Raw genomic sequence first — 25,043 nt, 5'->3', positions numbered from 1 at the left:
TAATGCAAGGATGACAGTCTATTCTGGGCTAGTTAAATTCATTTCCATTGTATTGAGAAAATGTAAGAGGATGTATGAGCTCATGACAAAGTTGCAGACTAGGCCGTTGGCTATTTTTGGGAGCTATCTTAAGCCTATAACAGGTAGTGGTACCAAGAGTGGACACTGTGGCTATTTACCCCAGATAGAAGGCTGGAGGCAACCTTGCAACTCCTAATTTCTATTCTGAGGGATCATATGGCATGAGGTTGCAACAGTGATCTTTCAAGACAATCGTCATCCTGAGCAGGACTTTTTATATAGCTCTCAGATCAAAGCCTGTCCATCTTGACAAGGATTGGGCTGTGATGACTGTAACCAAAGTGTATGGACCATCTAACTGGCCCCCAGACTATGAAGGTGGTGATGTAAGGCAGAGTATGTAAGTGGGAGTAAGGGTCAAGACAAAACTCTCTTGGTCCACCACCAACCTCTGAAGCAAGCATCTCCCTTAGTTCCCTTGGACAGGCCACCCACGTGGGGAAGAAGTGAAGACTTTGGTCACTGGCTATGCTAGCCTGCCAGTTTGCTACTGTCTGAGAGACTCTAGCTGGCAGCAAGCTCTATGACCAAGCTACTTCATTCGCTGGTTCCAGTAACTGCAGTCACCATCCTGCAACATCTGAGAGAAAAATCACAAGACCATAAAGTAGAAAAAGAAGTTCAAACACCTTTTCTCTTCAGTATCTTATTTCCCCCTCTTACTTTGTTTTCTATTTTTAGTTATTTATTTTACAGAAAGATGTCTGTGTTGTTCTATTAGGGTGTGAATGAATGGATTCAGTGTGTGCATGCATGTGTGTAGTTTGAAAAGTCTACTTTGGAATTGGCACCAGTAATGATTCCCTAACCCCTAATTCTGCCGTTGAATCATTCCAAGTGTTTCCTCAGTTAAGGGGTAGAGTTATCTGAAGCTGCTATAGTGTAATCTATTTGCAGTGGTGTTGTAGCCATGTTGGTTCCACGATAATGGAAAGACTAGGTAGGTGAGGCAGTATATTTTATTAAATGACCTTTATTGGTGGAAAGTACAAGCCTTCAAACTTCACAGAGCTCTTTAGATTTTAATTTTTCTGAGAGTTAATTTGAGAGCAGAGTGATTGTCTGATTTCACCCACATAGTTAGAGACTAACCAATTTATTTGAGCATAAGCTTTTGTGAGCTACAGCTCACTTCTTCGGATCCATTCTGTGGAAAGTACGGAAGATCTTTTTATACACACAAACCATGGAAAAAATGGGTGTTTACCACTACAAAAGGTTTTCTCTCCCCCCACCCCACTCTCCTTCTGTACTTTCCACAGAATGCATCCGATGAAGTGAGCTGTAGCTCACGAAAGCTTATGCTCAAATAAATTGGTTAGTCTCTAAGGTGCCACAAGTACTCCTTTTCTTTTTGCGAATACAGACTAACACGGCTGTTACTCTGAAACCCACATAGTTGTTGCTAGGGTATTTGATGCATTGGATGAGAGACATATGATAGGCATCTGTAGGACCCATGAATCTTAAAAGGTGTGTTTGTGAGGGGTATTGATCATCATAGCCATGGAGATATGTCGGCAGGTTTTGCATCATAGTTGGTGCCGCTTTGAGTTGGTGTGTCCTGGTTTGTAGGAAGCTTGTTTTTGATGATGAGCTTGATGATGTTGGGGGGTTGTTTGAAGGCCAGAACAGGGGATTCAGGAAAGATTTCTTTCAGGATTTAGTCCTCATCAAATGTGGGTTGTAACTATTGGGTGAGACCCCATCTGGGTTCTAGTTTGGGGTGGTTTGTGACAACTAGGGGGAATGCAGTTGAAGGGTTTTGGGTTTTTTTACTGTATTGAAGCACGTATTTGCATGGCATTTTCCATGATGCAATCTACTTCTCTAGTGGAGTGTCCTTGTTTAGTGAAGGGAATTTTAAACATGCTTAGGTGTGTTTCCGACACTTTCTTTTTGGAGTAACTTCTGTGGTATCTGAGTACCTGGCTGTAGATAACATATTTTTGATGTGTCTGGGGTGATTGCTGGATCTGTGGAGGTAAATGTTGTGATCTGTGGGTTTCATGTATATAGCGGTTTGTTGGGTTTTCATTATTGAAGCTAATTATGATATCCAAGAAATTATTGCTAGTGTGGGAGTGTTTTAGACAGAGTTTGATGGATGTATGGTGGTTGTTGAAGTCGTGTGGAAATCTGTAGATCCAGTATCTTTAAAGTTATTTAAAAGGCACTTTAATGTGTCTATTAAAAACAGTTCAAGTAAACTGATTTCCATTTTAAACTTAGGTCTGTCTAGAGGATGAACATATCATTGATGCATTCTTCCAGAAATTCTTTCTCGAGGCGATGCATGTAGAAGTTGGCATATTGGAGAGGCATCCTAGTGCCCATGGCTGTTCCACTGGTTTGGACAAAGTGTTTGTTGTTAAATGTAAAATGGTTATGGATGAGGATGAAATGGATGAGTTGGGAATGTGTCTGGAGTGGAATCACGTCTCGTAATGTTCCCACTCATTTAGTTAGGGCAGCCTCCTACCAACACAGGGAACACTATTTATATCTAGATCATAACATTTTCTCCATGGAAGATGGTATTTATTATTGGGGTTCATACTTCACTAAAGGTAAATATGTCTTCTGCTTGTACAGAATAGAGTTAATGTAAATTGTGTGTTATCTCCACATGAAAGACTAGCTAACTTGCATTTGAGCAACTTTAACTATATTTCCTATCAACTTAATCTCTGCAAACCAAGGAAATTTTCAGTTAAGCCAATATTAACATGAAGACCAAACTCAAATGCCTTACCTTACAAAGAGAATAGCCAATAGATTCCTCAGCTTCACAACAAACTCTTTCATTTCCAACACTCAGAATCAGTTGATAGTGTGTCTGTTGGATAAGATCTTGCTGAAGGTAAGATTGTGCATTTGTGTATGATTTTTGAGGGATTGGATGCATGCACTGAGGGTGGTTTCCCTCTCTGTCACTGCCCAACAGTTACAGTGGACAAACCGAGGCAGAGACTGACAAGTATTTTGTCCGCCAGACATATCTTGGATCTCTGCAATTCTATTTCTTTAAGATGCTTATACAGTCTGAATTACCATGGTATCTGAATGCCTCACAACACCTGTGAGGTAGGGAATTATCCCCATTTTATAGAGGGAGAACCGAGGACTTGCGTAACTTGAAGTCCTGCAGGAAGCCTGTGGTAGAGCAGGGAGTTGAACCCAAGTCATCCTAATCCCAGGTTAGTTCCCTTATCGCGGGGGCCATCTTTCCTCTCAATTGAGGTATGATTAAGGGTCATACATTTCTTCTGTTTAACAGTAAATTTTTTAAGTGGCCTGTATCAGTGGTGTGATGATGGAGTGTGTGTGTGTGTGTGTATATATGAGAGGTTTTGAGTGTGAATATGACTGTTTAGCTACAGAGAGAAGTGGGGGTGAGAGAGAAATGTGGGGCCACATTTATATAAAGAATTTTAAATTATTTTCTCAGGGCAAGTCTATAATATTTCATCACAGGTAATACACTTGTCCTTTTGAACATTTTGGAGACTCCTGTTTAATCACTGAAATAGTAAGAGATTTCAGTTCTGCTTTAAGTGGAAAAACTCAACCTTAACTATGGTGTTGCTGCAAACACCTTTGTAATACATCATTCATCACATTTTCCAGTTATGCACTCACCATGAAATGTGTAAAATTCCTCTTTCAGTAGATACATTAAAGTGCCTTTTAAATAATTTTAAAGATATTCTATCTGTTAAAAAACTGTTCAAGTAAACTGGTTTCCACTTTAAACTTCTTTAAACCTCAGTCTCACTATAAGTGATAATTTATTACATTACTTTGATAAGCAAGATAATGCAGATTTACTGTAGAGGAGAATGAATGTCAGGTATTTCTTATACAGTCTTCTCAAGTTCCACCATAATGCAGCACTTTTATATAAGCAAAAAGCTCTCAGTTTTAGTATAAACAATTGCACTCTCATGGCAAGCTGACCTAAAATATGTGGTTGTAAATGTCCAAAAACTGGATTATGGACTGACATGTAGAGGGAGGAAAAAATAAATAGTATTTACAACTTACTATCATTCTACTGATATTCAGTCTAATTGAATAATTTCAGCAACGTACATTGGTGCCTGTTTTCTGCTAAGGTAACACTTAATATTTAACTTGCAAACTGTCTCTTATTTGCTAGCTTTTCATGCAGTAAATCAGACCGTTTCTGTGATACAGCTTTATGAGATAGAGGCTCTCTTTGAATAATTTTTGGGAGGGGCTATCTTTAGTTTATGTTTAATAGTGTTTTCACTTGCATGAAAGAAGGGAATTGTGTTGGAAACATCAATCTTCATTATATTGGCTGAGAGTAAATGTTTACATGTCCGAGTGAGAGCTATAGGGAGGTAAACTGCAGTTTGCAGTAACTTTGGTGCTTCATAGTGATCATGGGAGGTATTAACTTTCAGCGTGAGTGTCTTGACTTATAGTTAATTGACTGTACAGTTTAGTTCAACAATGTTACAGTTGTCTGATTTCTAATGAACTTCTGCTTAGAAATTAATTAAAACATTTGCATGAAATTAATCCCTTTAGAATGAAAAAATTTTCTCACACCATTTGTGTGTGTGTGTGTGTGTTGTCCAGAAAACAAAGTGAACGATGTGATCGATATTTTAGACCCCCATCCAAAACTTCTTTCTCTGCAGTGATTAATCCCTTGTGCCTTTTCTTTTCTTTACTCAGGGATGCTACTGGTCACTACTGACACGCTAGGCCATGATTTCCATGTTTTTCAAGTACTGACGCATCCTTGGTCGTCATCACAAAGTGCTGTACATCATTTGTATACACTTCACAGGGGAGAGACCGAAGCCAAAGTAAGTTAAAAATATTAACTAAAGACGTATCTCCAGATAGAACCCGTTAAACATTTTATGTATGTTGGCTATTTGAGTTTCATGTTGGTTTCAGCAAGGAAAGAGCCTTCCTTATGTTATAGCCACAAGAAGGGATAAGAGCACAGAGTTTAACCTGGACAATAAGACATTTTTGCTCTGTACAGTGAAGTGGTGTCAGATTTGGTCAGATATGCCATCACCTCCAAAGAGTCCAGATTGCAGTGGTTGCATTTGACCTTTCCTCATGTTGCATATTCAACATTTGTTTAATGCCTTTGAAGCAACTGTCGGTTTGCTATGTTTTGGTGGGAAAGGCTCAAGAAATGTAAGAGAAATTGTGGGGGAAAATCATCAGTGTTCCAGATTTGACATAATGCCATGCGTAAAGATAGGTGAATCTGAATGGGTTTGGATGAGACAACTTAAGAATAAAATAAACCTTAAAAAAGCTTAATGAAGTTTATTTCATTTCCTAATTTTAATTTTTTTTGCAGCCACTCTTGTAATGATACTGCTGGTTAGGATCACTCTAGTACATGCAGTACACTATGCCTGAGTCCTTGATAACAGGCACCACTGCACTATTCTCAGGGGATCCCCACCTTTCTAGCCCTGTGAACTATTGCAAAAACTATTTTAAACATGAAATGGGTTTATAACCCCCCTACCACAAATAGGAAATAAATGTCACACCTGCTAATACATGGACATCACTCACAGCATGGACTTGCAGGCAATACCTTTGTGGCCCTTGCACGGGAAGCTAGGATCAGAGTAGTACCACAGTTATTGTTACTTAGACAATTTTAGTTTCCTTGACTCTGTGCTTACTCTTGGCTTTTACTTCTCTTCCCTTCTCTCCTGGTAGAGGCTGGAAGCATTTAATGGTACCATAGCTATAGATGCACGTTACAATCAGAAGGTTTTACTCATCCAAAAGTTTTGGTGCCATTAGCTGAATTACGTTTCAGAGTAGCAGCCGTGTTAGTCTGTATCCGCAAAAAGAAAAGGAGGACTTGTGGCACCTTAGAGACTAGCCAATTTATTTGAGCATAAGCTTTCGTGAGCATCCGATGAAGTGAGCTGTAGCTCACAAAAGCTTATGCTCAAATAAATTGGTTAGTCTCTAAGGTGCCACAAGTCCTCCTTTTCTTTTAGCTGAATTAGGAACGTTAACTCAGGTACCTGATATGTTTAGTTTATCAGTACTAGCTGCCCCCAGAAAATTTAAAAAACCCTGGAGAATGGAATTCCAAACAACGTAGTGTTAAGAGTGTGCATCATCTATGTAGTGGCTGAGACACTTTTTACGCATGTCCTGGAAAATTATAATTGCTGAGATAGGTAACTGCTTCCAATGGGAGTATATAGCAAATGGGAAAAGTGAGAAGAAAGGATAGAGTGGTCTTAATTTTTAAAGGAGACTAGAAATTCCTTTGCCTTAATTTTTAGGTGCCCAAATTGAGACAATGTAAAGGGTCCTGATTTTTAGTGCTGTGCATCTGCCCTCTAAAAATTAAGTTTTTATCACAGGTTGGGCACCCAAAAATCAGGACATTGAAAATCACTAGTTACTTTGGAAAATGTAGAGCACCATAAATATACCACTCGAGGTCCCTTCCAATCCCTATAGTTTTATGATTCCATACCCTTCTTCTGTTTAGTTCATCTGTACAAAGCATACTTTTTATATTATAACTAAAAGTGGACTCTAAGCATGACAACTAAAAGTTTTTATAAGGAGTGTTTCATAGAAGCAATTTTTTTAGAAAATAAAATTAGAAGAACCCAACTGAAAGTCTTTTTTAGATGTATAAACAACAAACTCCAAGGCATATACCTTACATTTACATGTACATCCTATAATGTATTTAGTTCTTTGTGTATTTTTGTACTGAATTCATCAAAGAACTGTATAAGATGTTATAGTCAGCTTGCAAGACAAGTGTGTGGATCCAATTATTGTGAATAGAAATGATCTGTGGTCTCTGAGTTAGAATGATATTGTCAGCTGACAACAATTTTATTGTTAAAGGGCAGTGTAGTAAAACAAATATCACACATTTTTAGCAGTAAATCATGTGTGGTACATCCTTATGAGTACTTTATTAGCATATGTGCTAAGACGCTGATTTAAAATGTTTCAGAATCAATGGAATGTTTGAAAATTCTCCTTGTTTTAATTTTAATTCAGAGCGTGGGAGTGTTTCCCTTGGAGTGGGTGTAAAGTAGTCAAAGTCTAACCAGCAAGAGGCGTATTGGTGGGTTTTACAGCTCCCTAGATATTAAAACAGTCCAGCAACAATATCACACTGGCGCCTGTGATTGCTAAGACAATCCTATCATTTGAAACATGTACATGATTTGAATGTATATGTTCTAACTCTGGCTTTATGAGTAACATAGTAATTTCAGTTTTATGGTGAGAAAAGCATTGTGTGTTACTGTGCTCTAGTCTTTTGTTTGGTTAACTGCACATATGAATTGCATTTAACCTATAATAATTTTTGAGGCTGTTTGATTTGTAACCTGTAATTCAAATGCAGATATTTCAAGACACACATTAGAAACTACCATACTTACTTTCTTGAATATGATAGTATTTATACATTTATATATTTTTTTTCCTTCATGAATTAAAACTCGTTGTGAATCAGGGCCAGTGGTCTTAAAGGTCACCTTCTGTAGTGTAGCTATCAAATGTTCTAATTTGTGTTGATATATACCAGTGATTATCAAAGAGTATCAAACTTAGTTTAGTTTTTACTCATTGTAAGTTGGTTCAACTTCATCATATGCCTCTTTACTTAGTGTTTTTCATTTTTCTGCTTTTGTACCCCTATTCATAGCAGTATCATTTGTTTGTCTTTCTGTGATGCTGGTCAAGGTATTTACCCCGTCCCCAAGAAAACATCCTTGTACAACTGTAGTGAGCGAGTTGAACAGATTTCTCTAAATCTAATGCTGCTTTGTTGATCAGTTAGGGCATGTTCTTGCAAACGCTTGCTAGAGGGCACAGTGCTTACAACCTGGATTATATGATTTACTAAGGGTGGACAAATAGACTCATACACTGATATAGGAAATATGCATAAGGGCTCGTCTTAATATTCTAGAGAGATTTGAATCAGAATATCACTCAGTTTAAAATATTCGCTCTGGGATGACATCTTTCCCAGGGCGTCAGAACTCCTACTCCTTAACTCGACTCATCTATGATGGAGGAGGGGCAGCCCATTACACCCCCTCCTATCTCTTAAGGGAGCTGCCAAGAAGGCCTATTGATCCCATCCCTCATCTGTAGAAAGGGTCCAGGCTACATGTTCTATTTTTATTGAGGATAAAGAAGCAAACATTAACATTTAGTAGTTGCACTTTCTGAGCAGTTTGCCACAATCCCCAGATGTGTTGAGGATTATCTAAAAAATACAGTACCCCATTTCCTTTGTGTACCTACCAACCCCTGTGCCTGGAGGAAGTAAGTTGGGGCTTCAGTATACTTCCCCCAAAGAACCTGGAACCCTAGTTGTATCCAGTTTAGTCTCTAAGAGCAGACATCTGTCTGTCCTGATCCCTTAGGGTACGTCTATCCTGCAAAACAAGCAATTAAACATGACAGCAAGTCTCAGAGCCCAGGACAGCTGACCGGCTCATGAGACTTGTGCTGCAGGGCTAAAAATGGTAGTGTAGATGTTCCTGAGCCTGGGTTCTGAGGTCACCCCACTTTGTTGGGTTTCAGAGGCTGGGCTCCAGCCCAAGCAGAAACGTCTACACTGCTATTTTTAGTCCTGTAGCTTGAGCCCCAGAAGCCTGAGTCAGTTGATCTGGGCTCTGAGGCTTGCTGCTGCAGGATATTATTTCCAGTGTAGATGTACCCTTACTGTCTGATCCAAAGCCCATTAAAATCACTTAAGTGTCTTTCTAATAAAGCAACATCAGCTGTGCCCTAGCTTTGTGCCTTTATATGTTTAAAAAATATTAGGACATCCCATTTATTGTGCTAAATTTTCCAGAAAGGCAGCTGCGCTTTTGAACTCTGAACAAACATGAGAAATTTCAGCCCAGAAGGCAATTTTCACCCCCGAAATATATAACAGGCCTGAAAATGAGGTCTTACAAGGTTTGCTCCTTTTTTCATTCACTTCAGTGGGAGTGAGATGGAGCCCTGGGAATAAAATTGCTGCCCCAGCCATACCTGTCGTAGCAATTAAATGATACTATAATCAAAATGTTGAAAGTGAGAAATCATTCATTTGATTTTTATAAAAGGAACCTGAAGTTTTGGTTCAGTACAGAATGTTGTGGTTGCCTCTAGTTTGGATGGACTCTTAAGAGAAGTGAGCAACAATGACAGAGATTTTTCCCAGTTGAGTTTTGCCCGTTTTTATCGGCATAGTCGCATTTGAAATTGTCTTCGTTTACCAGGAATCTGATGCATTGCCTGCACTACTGTACCTGGCCCTTCTTCCCTCACTTTTTGTTTATTCAGGTTAATCAGTTTTCGTTTCTAATGTGGGAGAGCTATATCATTTGTGTATATATTTATTTAACAATATTTTTTAAAGCTTTTTATTTTTTTTTAGCAAGGCAAAAAAGGAGCTCAGCCCATTTTTCCAAAAAGGAGGGGTAACCATCTTCAAACAATGAGTGTAACATAAACATTATACTTAACATTGGAAAAGAACCTGCTTCAGCCAGCTGATGAAGGTCTTTCTTCCCTCTGTGTCCGTGTACACGTTTGCATTCTCATTAAGGATTCCCATGTGGAGTTGTTAATCTTTACAAGTATAGTTTGGAGAAAAAGTTGCTTTAATTTTTTTCGTTGGAAGTTGTTACGAATTTTGGTAGAGGTACATTCAAATAAAAAGAACAGGAATACTTCTGTTTAAAAGAAAAAGTTTTCAGTTAAGTCAAAATCCAGAATTATCAATGTCTGACTGGAAGATGCCCTTTCTTAGTAATTTTATGAATAGTTCATTTGAGGTACATAGGCCTCTGGTCTTGCAAAGATTTATGAATGTATCTAACTTGAGATTACTCACGGGAATAAAATTACATATATGCATGTGTTTTTGCAGGATTTCAAAGCCTTTTGTTTCCTCTCTTGTGTTTGGATCACAGATATTTTTTCTGTTTTTTTTTTTTAAACTCTCTGTCATGTATTTTTTCAGTATATGAGAATTAAAATGAGATTTTGGCACAATAATTTGAAACATAAATGTGATTAATTATTAAGATTAGGTGACCAAGTCTGAATGAACTTGACCTTTTAACCAAAACTTGAATCAGGTTCAGAAAGTTTCATTGATATTCTTTTCATTTTCCCCACCGCCTCTGCACTTCCTGGCTTTGACCAGAACCAGCAGAGTCAGTATTAAAATCCTGTATTTAAAAATAGGACAACAACAGAAAAACCCAATTCCCCCACAAATAAAAAAACAAATAAAAATCAACAATAAACAACCCCAATGTCTGTTGCTGTGTTAATTGCAAAGATTAGGTTGGCCAAAAAAAAAGTATTTTCCAAGCTCAGCCCACATAACGTCCTCCCACATGAGATGCCACTCACAGCAGATTGTGTAGGGTTACCATATTTGAACATTCAAAAGAGAGGACACTCCACCGGGGGGTATTTTTGCTCGTGCCACCCCCGGCCCTGCCCCAACTCCACCCCTTCACCATCCCCATTCCAACCCCTTCTCCAAATCCCTGCCCCACCCTTGCCTCCTCCCCTGAGCGTGCTGCGTTCCCCCTCCTCCCTCCGAGCTGCACGAAACAGCTGTTTCGTGGCGCAAGCGCTGGGAGCTGGGGAAAAAAGCGGACACTCTCTCGAGTGATCAGCATTCACTTTCTTTCTTGAATTATCAACATTCACTCTCTTTCTTGAATGATCAACTCTTCTTCAGGGAAGCATAATAATGGCAAAATCCCGGAGTTTTTAGATATTTAAAAATTCCACCCGGATGGCGATTTAAGAACCAAAAAGCCGGAGATGTCTGGGAAAATATGGACATTTGGTAACCCTAAGATTGTGGGATGTTCGAAATATGGTTGTGTATGTTCTTCGAGCTCCTTGGGCTTAGCTACCCTTCAGTGGGGTCCAAACACACAGATGGGCTCTTTTAATCTCTCCTCCTTGCCTTCCCCGTGGTAAGGCTGTATGCCCTGCTAGGCTTCTTGAACTTGGCTCTGTCTTGCAGGGAGAGACTCAAATGTCCTGCTGGGCTTTGCTAGGCTTCTTGGGTTTGGCTCCTTCTTGATATAGAGGGGTACAGGTGGAAAGTAGTGGTATTTCCCAAATCCACCCAGTCTTGTTGCCAAAATGAGCTGTCACAGTAAATTGTTCAGATCTTCATAATGTGATCCTCCTCCTCCTTTCTTATGTGCTTTCAACAGTTAACGTGGTAACAATATTGATATCTCAAGTATTATCACTGGGCATTCAAGTTACACCAAGCAAGGTGAATGGGAAATGTAGGAAGAAGGGTGGTCTAGGAGAGGGCATTGGACTGGGGGATTTAAGAGACTTCAGTCCAGTTTCTGGCTCAGCTGCTGATTTCCGGTGTGAACTTGGCTTCTCCCTGAGGCCTTGTCTATGCAAGGGGTTTGTGCATAGCAAGCCGGGGTATAAATCAACAGTGTGCTGCTCACTAATTTCACCCCAGCTTGCTGTGCACTAACTCCATCATATAGACATGCCGTTACTGTATCCTGTGCCTTAATTTCTCATCCGTAAAATGGGGATAATACATCTGCACATCCCTGGGGAGTTGTGAAGATAGAATCCATTTAAGATTTGTGAGGTGCTCAGATACTGTGGTGACCCAGACCATATAAGTACCTAGATAGACAGACTAACAGATTAATACAGACTCACACGGCTGCTACTCTGCAACCTAGATAGCTTGGTCTCACCTTTCTGACCTATTGTTTCAGGTTCTGCAAACACATATAGAGCTTACTGTGTCAGTTACCTTCCGCTGAAATTTCTGAGGCTGTCTCAACAACTATAAGAGCAAGAGACTTATTTAAAAAAATAATAATTAAATCTTAGATCCTGGAAAACAAGTAGGCAGCAGGAATGAGGTGCCTGTATACTGTCACTGCAGACCATCTCAGTGTGAACCCTTGTTATTTATACTCTTGTTATATTTATATATGTTGCAGGATATAGTCAGTATTGAAAGGTCTCAGGAACTCTGTGCTCTCCGGAGTCTATTTGATTTCTGGATCAAAGAAGCATGGATACATTTTGGTTTTGACTAATCCTAGTCAAACCTCCAGCTGTTCTCGTTTACCCAATATGAATCAGTATTTACATAATACAACAGAACTTTTTACCCATATGCATTTTGGATTGTAGGAAATCAAGATGTAGTATGTTCTAAGATGAGCAGTTTTATTTGCTTGTAGATGAAAGTTAGCTTGTCTACCCATTCTGTTTGATCTTAAAGTGTAAACAGAAAAAAGGGCCTGAAAACAGCGTTATCTCAACCTAGAACAAATAAGTGTGGTGATAGCACTGGTGGGCTGGTGGCCAGGGTCCTGTGTAATCTTTCAGGCTGACGGATTTTTGCTTGTTCTTACTCACAAACTGCTGTTATAACTGACCTCAGTCAGTGTAGGTAAATAGAAAGAATGATAAAAACATACCACCTTGTGCTGCCAAGAGACATATTTGCCCTTGTACAGAGAATGCAAAAACGTCTTTTAAACATGATTTCAGAAAGTATGCTTAAGGTTAAGTCTCACTGTATCCAGACAGCCAATCATTTAAATATTTACAGACAGCTACCCCACATTTAGTATAAATCTCTCTCTCTTTTTTTTTCTAATATAGTTATAGTAATGTAGTCACAGATATTGAATCAGTCTGCTGAAGACAATATTTCTGGAAAATAATCTTGCCTGAGACCAGTCTTGAAATAGTAAAAATTGATTGAAAGTCGTTACTCATTCACTGATGAAACTTGCCAGTAGATAAAAGTGGTGGCAGTTGAATGGAAGGATCTGTGCTCCACTGCTTAACTAGACTGTGAAGGCAGGGCTCTAACCAGTGACCTTTGTGACTGTAGTTACATTTTGTTATGACTGCACTAACGACTCAGCCCAAAGAGAGGTATAGGGTAGTTTGCTGTGGGCTTGAGTTTGCCATCTTAACTCGCAGAGTTGAAATCAGTGGCATTCCTTGCAGAGCAAGGTGCCATTCAGGGCGAGGGTGGCAGAACTGGGCCCTGTGCATCTAATAAAAATGTTTTGTGGTGTCAGTGGTTTTATTTTTCTTTCATCTTCACTTGTTACTGTTCAAAGTCTTCCTTTAACTTTCTGGGAAAAAATACAGACCAGCATTTGCTAATTTTATACTGGCCCTGACTTCATCATTGCTGTGTCAATGCCTTCTTCACGCATAAAACAATGAAGCCCTTTGGTCATGTAGTTCAAACAATGGTGAACATTACTGTCTGAAGCATTACTGTCTGACAGTATTATGTATAGCATTTACCCCAATGTCTCTGAAACTGAGAACATCTGGAGAAGCCAATCGCTGAGGAAGTGAATTGCAGACATGACAGGTTAAATTCCTATTGAGATAATGCTGATCATGCTTTTCTGTTGTTTCACTTCACTATTCAGGTAGGAGACAATTCAGTAAAGTTTTTGTAGAACTTTTCTTACCAGTGCCAGCCTGATAAGTTATTAGTACAAGTAAAAGGCCTGAGACAGCACCAAGATCAGGTGTTTTGATAGCTTGTTTCTTGTAATTGTCATGAAAATATAATGTATGCAATGTTGGTCCCAGAGGTTAGAGAGACAAGGTGGGTGAGGTAATATCTTTTATTGGAGCAACTTCTGTTGGTGAGAGGAATAAGTTTTTGTGCTTACACAGAGCTCTTCTTCAGGATAAGATATTACCTCGCCCACCTTGTCCCCACCCCTGTGAAAATACAATATCAAACTGTGGACTCTAAGTTTAGTGTACTGAGTGTTGTGTTACACTGAGTATAGGTTCTACTGATTTTTAAATAAAAAAGATGATTTTAATATAGCTGTAAGTACTGTATGCACAGTTAGTACAGTATTAACTTTTAAAAGCCCTGGAGTATCTAGCCTGGACGTGAACTGTCAGTCTTTTCCAAGAGCAGTGGTAAACAAGGTCAGCCTCTGTCCATGTGATCATTTGTGTAATCAGCCTTCCCTCTTAACTGTCCTTTTTTTATCAACTGTTTTGAAAATAATCAGTTTTCCAGATGCTGCAGTCGACTCCCTTTTTGTTTTATTTCACGTTAGGCTTGTGACATTGTATATATTTAGTCTAGTTAAGACTGGATTTAAATTTCAGGGGAACAGTGGCAAGGGGGTTAACAAGGAATGGTGGCAAGAAAGTTACCCTAGTTCCTCGTTGCTGGACAAAAAGGAAAACCAAGCAGTATGTTTGTGTATGTCAGTTATGATGCCCCAGAATCCAATAATTCTTTATGGATTTTCAGAGACTCTGTTCATGTAGCATTACCCTCTGATCACTGCATTCTTGGAGGATTAGCTCTATAGGGCCACTGGCAAATCATATAATGTGATCAAATTCCAGATACTACAATATTCATACTGCCCCATAGTGTTTCTGAACCCAGAAGCAAGGTTTCTCCTTCAGATTTCAGGAGGTTGTGCAGTCACAATATACAAAAGAGATAAATAGATTGGGGAGAAGTAAAAAAGTGGCCTACAAGGGAGGGAATTGAAGAGAGATGGAGAAGGGAATAAGAATGGAGAGAAATGAAGGAAGGGGAGACAAAAATAGTTGGAAAGATGAAAAATGTTACAAGAAGATGGAATAGTGAGGGCAGGGGAAATAGTGTAATTAGAAAGGATCAGTGAAGCTAGAAAGAAGAGGATTCATTGTATAATACATGGTTATTCAAAGCTTTCTTTCATTATGTATCAGTTAAGAAACCATTTCATAGACTGTTGTATGCCCTTTCCTTTGCAAACACTGGATTATTTTCTCCCAGGAGCTGTTACAGTTTACCAGCATATTTGAAAGCATTGTTTAATTGACTCGGTTGGGAAAATAGTCTGCAGACACTTGAGTTTAAACCAAGAGGAGATATAGCTGTGCCATAAAGTGACTGATTGCTAAATGAATAGATGCTACTACAAATATTTAACTAGAGCAGAAATAATTATGTCAGAGCCAACTTTAGTACTTCAAGGTTTGATTTAGAGTTCCTTGGACCAAGGAATGGGAAGGATTCCATGGTCATAGAAGTCTTTTGTATTCTTTCTAAACCTAAAGACCGAGGAGTGTGAGCAGTAGTAGTTGGATAATGTATTTCATCATTACATCAGTACTGTGATACTGGTAAGAAGAGGCGATGGCAGTTAAGCCCAGACAGTAATGTAATCCTTCCAAGAGGTTACAGCCAGCAGCAGCACCTGTATGACACTTTACAGCACCTTTTGGGTTGAGAAAATAATGGTTTGGCTCTTAGAAGGTTCTGACACTTCAGCTGCTACCAGATGTGGAACAGTGGCCTCAAATAAGTATTCCAAGAGAAATCCTGAAACATTCTGACCAGGGAATTCTGTTTTTGAATCAGCAGTGTTCCAAAGGATGTGTGCAAGCTAGATATTCCATAAAACGAGCACAAGAGTTCCAGGGTGCATGCCCTGCATCAAGAATCAGAGACAACACTGGAGAACTGGATAGCCATATTTCATCAAGTGTTCTGCAGCTAATTCTGTGTTTAAACAGGAGATCAAATGAGCATTTATCTATCCAGCTATATGTATGCAGTCACCCTTTCAGCCATGACTTGCCCATTTTTGTAAAGGGACTGCTCAGTGCACAAGAAACACACTCCTCAGTACTGCAGGCAGGGAACATGCTTGTTCAGACACATAACAAAGTGTGGGGGAACACCCATGAACTAAACAAGTACTAAGGGAGGGGTGGAGCGTGGTGCCAACCCAAAATAATCTGAGAAACCCTGTTTAACCCCTTGATGATCACTTCACTACACCCATAGTGGCTACATTCCTTTGCCTTAAATAAAAGGCTTATGTGTTATTCATATAGAATCATAGAATATCAGGGTTGGAAGGGACCTCAGGAGGTCATCTAGTCCAACCCCCTGCTCAAAGCAGGACCAATTCCCCAACTAAATCATCCCAGCCAGGGCTTTGTCAAGCCTGACCTTAAAAACATCTAAGGAAGGAGATTCTACCACCTCCCTAGGTAATGCATTCCAGTGTTTCACCACCCTCCTAGTGAAGAAGTTTTTCCTAATATCCAACCTAAACCTCCCCCACTGCAACTTGAGACCATTAGTCCTTGTCCTGTCCTCTTCTACCACTGAGAATAGTCTAGAACCATCCTCTCTGGAACCACCTCTCAGGTAGTTGAAAGCAGCTATCAAATCCCCCCCTCATTCTTCTCTTCTGCAGACTAAACAATCCCAGTTCCCTCAGCCTCTCCTCATAAGTCATGTGTTCCAGACCCCTAATCATTTTTGTTGCCCTTCGCTGGACTCTCTCCAATTTATCCACATCCTTCTTGTAGTGTGGGGCCCAAAACTGGACAGAGTACTCCAGATGAGGCCTCACCAATGTCGAATAGAGGGGAACGATCACGTCCCTCGATCTGCTCGCTATGCCCCTACTCATATATCCCAAAATGCCATTGGCTTTCTTGGCAACAAGGGCACACTGCTGACTCATATCCAGCTTCTCGTCCACTGTCACCCCTAGGTCCTTTTCCGCAGAACTGCTGCCTAGCCATTCGGTCCCTAGTCTGTAGCTGTGCATTGGGTTCTTCCGTCCTAAGTGCAGGACCCTGCACTTATCCTTATTGAACCTCATCAGATTTCTTTTGGCCCAATCCTCCAATTTGTCTAGGTCCCTCTGTATCCTATCCGTGCCCTCCAGCGTATCTACCACTCCTCCCAGTTTAGTATCATCCGCAAATTTGCTGAGAGTGCAATCCACACCATCCTCCAGATCATTTATGAAGATATTGAACAAAACCGGCCCCAGGACCGACCCCTGGGGCACTCCACTTGACACCAGCTGCCAACTAGACATGGAGCCATTGATCACTACCCGTTGAGCCCGACAATCTAGCCAACTTTTTACCCACCTTATAGTGCATTCATCCAGCCCATACTTCTTTAACTTGCTGACAAGAATACTGTGGGAGACCGTGTCAAAAGCTTTGCTAAAGTCAAGAAACAATACATCCACTGCTTTCCCTTCATGCACAGAACCAGTAATCTCATCATAGAAGGCGATTAGATTAGTCAGGCATGACCTTCCCTTGGTGAATCCATGCTGACTATTCCTGATCACTTTCCTCTCATGTAAGTGCTTCAGGATTGATTCTTTGAGGACCTGCTCCATGATTTTTCCGGGGACTGAGGTGAGGCTGACTGGCCTGTAGTTCCCAGGATCCTCCTCCTTCCCTTTTTTAAAGATTGGCACTACATTAGCCTTTTTTCAGTCATCCGGGACTTCCCCCGTTCGCCACGAGTTTTCAAAGATAATGGGCAAAGGCTCTGCAATCACATCCGCCAACTCCTTTAGCACTCTCGGATGCAACTCGTCCGGCCCCATGGACTTGTGCACGTCCAGCTTTTCTAAATAGTCCCTAACCACCTCTTTCTCCACAGAGGGCTGGCCATCTACTCCCCATGGTGTGATGCCCAGCGCAGCAGTCTGGGAGCTGTCCTTGTTAGTGAAGACGGAGGCAAAAAAAGCATTGAGCACATTAGCTTTTTCCACATCCTCTGTCACTAGGTTGCCTCCCTCATTCAGTAAGGGGCCCACACTTTCCTTGGCTTTCTTCTTGTTGCCAACATACCTGAAGAAACCCTTCTTGTTTCTCTTGATATCTCTCGCTAGATGCAGCTCCAGGTGCGATTTGGCCCTCCTGATTTCATTCCTACATGCCCGAGCAATATTTTTATACTCTTCCCTGGTCATATGTCCAACCTTCCACTTCTTGTGAGCTTCTTTTTTATGTTTAAGATCCGCTAGGATTTCACCGTTAAGCCAAGCTGGTTGCCTGCCATATTTACTATTCTTTCGACTCATCGGGATGGTTTGTCCCTGTAACCTCAACAGGAATTCCTTGAAATATAGCCAGCTCTCCTGGACTCCTTTCCCCTTCATGTTAGTCCCCCAGGGGATCCTACCCATACATTCCCTGAGGGAGTCGAAGTCTGCTTTCCTGAAGTCCAGGGTCCGTATCCTGCTGCTTACCTTTCTTCCCTGTGTCAGGATCCTGAACTCAACCAACTCATGGTCACTGCCTCCCAGATTCCAGTCCACTTTTGCTTCCCCCACTAATTCTTCCGTTTGTGAGCAGCAGGTCAAGAAAAGCTCCCCCCCCAACCCCTGTTGGCTCGTCTAGCACTTGCACCAGGAAATTGTCCCCTACGCTTTCCAAAAACTTCCTGGATTGTCTATGCACCGCTGTATTGCTTTTACAGCAGATATCAGGAAAATTAAAGTCACCCATGAGAACCAGGGCGTGCGATCTAGTAGCTTCTGCGAGTTGCCGGAAGAAAGCCTCATCCACCTCATCCCCCTGGTCCGGTGGTCTATAGCAGACTCCCACCACTACATCACTCTTGACCTACTCTATTGACCAGGGAGAAGGGTCCTTGTGCCCCCTACCCACTCCCAGTGATTTCTGTGGGAGTCGGGGATGTGTAAGGCATGCCACCGTGGTCCAAAGTGATTGAGAGTCCTAACTTCCCAGTCAACTAGACTGGGAAGAAATGGCATTAGGGCCAGAGGAAAGCCCTGGCATCCTCGCAAAGAGCCTTTAATTTGTAGTTTATACATTCTTAAAAAATCTTGGGTTTAAAGCTACCTGAACTAGCATGTACCAAAACCAAGGCATGTCCATTTCCTGTGTGTGTGAAGGAAATACATAGAATTTAAAAATATAGATGTGAATGTTGAATCTGATGCTGACCTTGTATTATGGAGTAAACCCCATGAGAGGTCTACTGTACTTTTTACTTTATTAACATAAAGCTGTAAACATTATAGAGAATGGTTGATCTTCAGTATCCAAACATTACATCATAATTAACAGCAAATGTAGAAATATATTATAAATACATGGAATAATAGTACATTAACCTAAAGAACAGCAATAAATTGCAACGCATAGCATAAACTTGCAAACCACTAATGGGGCACTGTGCAGTTTGTTTATACTATGAGCAATCAAGAACTCTGTGTAATGTACAGTAACAGTACAGTGGACAGCAGGCTCGACATGATAATTTAAACTTCTTTCACAGATACACACAACTGATTTTGGAAGCAATTGGGAATGAGATTACACTTGGTCCTAACAGCATCCTGATGTTATCCTGGTCCTTTCCTTTCATCCATTGCTTATTGAAAAGAAGCTGACTAAGGGTTCATTTAAATTGCACACAAAGATTTGTGATCTTGCTATGTGAAAAGAAGATATTTAACTAATGCCCACAAATGAAACTACAAACGTACCATGATTTAAACTCTTCCAATCTTCCAATGTGCTGCTGCTTGCCTTATATAAGGGGAACACAGACAATGCAGCTCTTGAAGTTGTCGGAAATGTGTCATATGCAGAAAACACCAATCTGGTATCCAAAATATTTGCCTTGGTCCCTGGAGAGTAGGCTCTCTGAATATATATTCTTTTTGAATCTTTGATAATTAATTTCTATCTCATTTGCGAGTAGCACTTCTTTGTTTATGGAGCTCCTCATAGTAAAGCAACGGCAGCTCTTTACTACCTGGCTTCTAAGTTTCCATCCTTTCCCACCATCACTCATCCCAGCTGGTCACTGCTGTGTCATTGTTTGAGATGGAAGGTAGAGGCCATTTGCACTTTATTTTAGATGGAGCATTTAGCCTGGTGCTACTGCAACCTCTTCTCCTTGAGAGCAGGCACATTTACAGGAGACTTTATAATTACTTCCTCATTTGTTTCCTGCATGCTGTCATGAGCTAGGATTTTGGCACTGCTTGGGTTGTTTTTTCCCCTGAATATAAAATGAGGAATGCATGCTGAAAACTAATTTAGTATGAAATTGTACATTTCTCTCTTGCTCAGTACAGTGATGTAAAGAGATTATGGTGAAATAAATTAAAACCGATACCAACGGGGGAGGGACTGAAGAGACGCATGCAAAGGGGAAAGTGTGTTTTTCAGGTGAGACTCAAATCAGTATCAGTTTGACGGAGAGATTCAGAAAGTATATTCTAGTTGGCAGAAGCTGCAGAGGAGAAGACTCTTCCACCAAGAGCATGAGACTAGAGCGAGGCAGGGGAGACACGTGTTGGATGCGTGGAGGCAGTGAACAGAAGAGGAGAGAGGAAGTTAATAGAGACTTTCTGAAACAATGAGGGGAGTTTTTATCTGAATCTTAAAAGGAATGGCAAGTGCATTGAAGGTGTTAAAGGTGGGATGATCTGCTCAGATGTCTGGCATGTAAAAGAGGGCAAAAAGAAAAGGAGTACTTGTGGCACCTTAGAGACTAACCAATTTATTTGAGCATGAGCTTTCGTGAGCTACAGCTCACTTCATCGGATGCATCGGAGCTGTAGCTCACGAAAGCTCTGCTCAAATAAATTGGTTAGTCTCTAAGGTGCCACAAGTACTCCTTTTCTTTTTGCGAATACAGACTAACACGGCTGTTACTCTGAAACATATAAGAGGGCAGGTATCCTTGTGCATATTGGAGACTGGAAAATTAGGTTTGGGGAGGCCATAGAAGGAGTGATTTGAAATATAGCCTCCCTCTGTAATTGAGTATGTTATTTTGTATACAGTTCTTGTGTATGATTCTGACATCTGGAAGTTGCCCATGATTATGGGGTTTCACTTCTTTTGGCTCTTGTTCTTTTGTATTGGGCCTCTAATCCGTTTTCAGCAGTCTGTAAAGATGAAACTCTCTTTAGACAAACTAGGAGCTTTAAGTGCTCATGGAATGACTATATACCAGTAATACTAGATTCACTGAAAGTGCTAAACCTGCCAGATTTCTAGGACCCTGTTTAACTAGATCATTAGCAGATCATTTGGCTATGTCAACATAATTGAAAAGAGCAGGTGTGTAATGGTATTTTTTGGTTTATCTATGTAATGTTGATGAAACATTTTGTATAGTGTCTGTCTGTCAGCCAAATATCTTGTCACACATCACAATACTTAAATCCTTTTTTTATCTCAAAGGTTTCAGGGCTCAACTGCAAACTTGCACTTCAAATACTTGCTGCTTTTGTCTGGAATATTTGGAGTGCATTTCTGGAATATTTGTCAAGATTTTATCAGTGTTTACTCCAATTTGAGTACCTAGTGTATTGTAAAACTGACTTCTCCGAAAGCTTGAAGAATTCTATTTAGCTTATGCTGTTTAATAGTAAAGTGAAAGCTAATCCTTCATCTATATGTTTGTGTGTCATGTTCAATTCATGTACGTATTCTTTTTATCCAGCGTTTACTTTTTAAAACATTTTTACGAACATTGTTTTAGGACTTTTCTATAGTAAATTAAATTAAATTCCTTGTTTTCATGAGTTGTCTGGCAATATGGTGTTGGACCACAATGTGTGTTCCCTTTTATGAAGCATTCCCATAAAGGAGCAAGAATTTGCTTTCTATCAAGGTGTTATGTAAAGCTTAGAAGAGAATTAAATTCTGTTGAGTTTTATTTCTTAATCTATATAAAAGGTAACTACATCAGAGAGTGTTTTAACAAATATATGTTTTTCTTGTGTCAGATCTAGAGATTATATTTAAGGAGAAGCTAAAACAAAGACCCATGCTTCTCAAATAGTTCACATAGTACACGTGAGAGTACTCCTGTGCATAAAAGATATTTGAACTAATCTGGTTCAGGGGGTCTTCCTTTTTTGTTAATATCATAGGTTTTAACAGCTGAGCCATAAAAGCTCTTTTCCCATGGTAGAGCGAAGCAATTTTAACTAAAATTGAAATAATTTTTCAGTGATCCTACAAACGGAGGTAGCGTTTTAGGTCAAAAATTTAAAAAATGGCCCCAGATTTTTGGGGGCCTCAGTGGTGAAACCTAGGGCCTGATTTTCATAGATTCATAGATACTAAGGTCAGAAGGGACCATTACGATCATCTAGTCTGACCTCCTGCACAATGCAGGCCACAGAATCTCACCCACCCACTCCTGTGAAAAACCTCTCACCTATGTCTGAGCTATTGAAGTCCTCAAGTCGTGGTTTAAAGACTTCAAGGAGCAGAGAATCCTCCAGCAAGTGACCCGTGCCCCATGCTACAAGGCGAAAAACCTCCAGGGCCTCTTCCAATCTACCCTGGAGGAAAATTCCTTCTCGACCCCAAATATGGCGACCAGCTAAATCCTGAGCATATGCTTAGCACCTGCTGCTTCCCATTGGCTTCAACTGAAGTTGTGGGTGCTAGTACATCTGAAAATTGGGCCCAGTGTTTCTCAAATTTAGCATAAAAAATGTTCTAAAAAAATCTAGTGACAACTTTTCAAATTTTTGACCATAGTGTTTAGGTGACTAGTCCAAGCTCATGCATTTAGAGTCAGAGCCAAGAAGTCAACTCCTGACACTACTAGTCTTTTCTTCTAACTGCTAAACTACATCAAAATATTTGGCGTGACTATACTATTTTGTTGGTGATTATTTACTTATTATTTGTCATGCTTCCTGAGAATTAAAATGAGCAAGCAAATAACAGGTGCCTTGCCTGCTGTCAAACGTGCAGTTATGATAGCTTCCTGGATGTTTTCTTTTTGGGGACCAAATTCAGTTAAAAAATTACATCAGGCTCCCGTGGCTTTGTGTGGGATTCTGCCCTGCAATTTGTTTTGTTGAGTTGGACCCTTAGAAGAAAAGTTTCAAGACACTTTTGAGAAATAGTCAAAATACTCCTGAGGTATCTTCCAACCCTAATCTTCTTCTATGATTCAAGGTGTGGGATTGTGTTAAATGGTATTAAAGCAAAGATTGTTGATTGCTGTTCACTAGAAAATATAAAATCAAACTATTGACTTAAAAAAGCCAAAGTTTAAGTTAAATGTTTTCTGTTCAGACTTGTCTCTTCAATTATAACATGATACCCAACTTGTTTCAGAAAGGTTTTTAAATGACACCTACATATCTATGTAACTTTGCATTTTTCCAGGTACAAGATATTTCTTTCAGCCATGACTGTCGTTGGGTGGTGGTCAGCACTCTTCGTGGCACTTCCCACGTCTTTCCTATCAATCCTTATGGTGGTCAGCCCTGTGTCCGCACTCACATGTCGCCCCGGGTGGTAAACCGAATGAGCCGTTTCCAGAAGAGTGCAGGGCTGGAGGAGATTGAGCAGGAGCTGACGTCTAAACAAGGAGGCCGCTGTAGCCCTGTCCCAGGCCTGTCGAGTAGCCCATCTGGTTCACCTCTTCATGGTAAATCTCATTTTTCTTCTATGTTGTCAGGCATACCTATTCTGTTGAGTCATTACGTTGCTTTTGTAGTATCCCATGTTCAGTTGTCGTCAGTATCTGAAAAAAGAAAATATTGATTTCACTGTGGATTCCAATAACACTGGATTCAAATAATCTGTATTTCCGCATACAGATGATGCTATTAAAAATGCCACTGTGCCTTGTATTAAACTGCTGCAAATACAGTACCTGAAATCTATATTAAAGTATAAATATACAGGGTACCTAGATATTATGGGGATAGGTCCCCTATAAATACTCAAGGCAGAGAGTTTATTACTTAGAACCTACTTAAATAAACTATGGGAAAATCGACATTTTAATAGTCTCCATTGTAAATTAAAAGGTTTAGAGGCTTTATCGTTTCAGATTTTGTTTCACGGCTATCATGAAGTCACTAATCTGGTCTACATTTAAATGCAGTTATTTAAAAATCTCATTGCTCATCAGCCTGGATGGTTATGGAGCACATCTGGACATCCAGAAGATAAATATGTATTGTTTGTGGGGAAAACATGAAAGCCAGGTGCAATGTTGTGTGTCCCCCTTCCCTCCCCCAGTTTTTTTTCTTTTAGCAATGTGGTTGATAAATTTACAAAAAAGAAAAAGCCTTCAAGAATTGCCTTTCCACATCCACTCTTGATGATGTGTTGCTCTTGGGAGCCGTGAACCTTGGGAGCCTCTTGGGAACAATATAGAAACCATATAGAAAGAAGAGTCCGCCCCAGGGAAATCAAAACTTTCAGGGTGTAATTATAATAGTATCCACAGTCCTAGTTACCCTCAGTTTCTTCCTTTCTGCCCTAGGCAATGAGCTTTGGAACCATCTGTTCATTTTTGCCCTTCTCTTTGATGGTGTAATTTGTTGGCGTGCTGATTGTTGTTTGGATTTAGAATGATTACTGTTTATTCCTGCTGGTCCCTTGTAAATAGTGAGGGTCACAGGTAATTTTAATTTAACCAACCCAATATCAATCTAATTTTAAAAACTAGGGCCTGTTTGGGGCTCCTGTAGCTCCCCTCCCCTAATAGGAATAAGTCCCCTCTGCTGATGTGTAAGAGGAAGCCTAAGTCTCCCTTATTGTGTCAGCAAGAGCAAGAGGTTAGAAAAGCTAGGGCCAGTCTGAGGGTGTTAAAAGGGCCTTCAGCCAGTCTGAGGGTGTTAAAAGGGCTGGATGGATCATGAACACTAGTGGAAGGGCACAGTACAGGCCCTTGTGAACCCTCACCTTTCCTGCCTTCATGGTTGCCCTCTGTGCTATTAGGTTAGTCTTTGTGGGATTCTTGACACACACAGACCTTTTCAGTGCCTGTTGTTGTTAGGGGACTGAGCACTCCTTCAGTCTAAAAGTTGAGTTTTTTCCCTTTTGGGGCTTCTCCAATGTGGTGGGATTTATTGATTAAAACCCGTGCCCCTATGAATAGCATTTCCTTTATTGCTATTACAGGAGCACCTATCATGATCCCGATGTCCTGGGATAGTCAAGAGGTGGCCAGAAATATCTGTGCCGCCTTATTCCTCCTAGATATATTTATACATACACAGTTATAGCCTATTCCTCTCATTACCACACTGCAGTTCAGTGTGACATGCTTGAAGCAGACA

The 25,043-nt window shown here is 40.3% G+C and overlaps 1 protein-coding gene across 16 annotated transcripts in view; it reads left to right on the top strand.

The window, feature by feature from the left end:
* BCAS3 (BCAS3 microtubule associated cell migration factor) overlaps positions 1-25,043 on the top strand; it is a 500,892-nt gene that overhangs the window by 138,602 nt on the left and 337,247 nt on the right. For all 16 annotated transcript variants that reach the window (XR_012155467.2, XR_012155469.2, XR_012155468.2 and 13 more), the window contains 2 exons: positions 4,792-4,925; positions 23,134-23,398. Coding sequence is in view for 13 of the 16 variants with exons in the window: in XM_073315905.2 (XP_073172006.1) it covers positions 4,792-4,925; positions 23,134-23,398 (399 nt within the window). In the remaining 3 variants the exon portion in view is untranslated. The remainder of the gene's footprint in view (positions 1-4,791; positions 4,926-23,133; positions 23,399-25,043) is intronic.

Source organism: Lepidochelys kempii, chromosome 17 (assembly GCF_965140285.1).
Source record: "Lepidochelys kempii isolate rLepKem1 chromosome 17, rLepKem1.hap1, whole genome shotgun sequence".
NCBI classification, from domain to species: domain Eukaryota; kingdom Metazoa; phylum Chordata; order Testudines; family Cheloniidae; genus Lepidochelys; species Lepidochelys kempii.
This window is presented reverse-complemented; position numbering and strand designations above follow the sequence as displayed.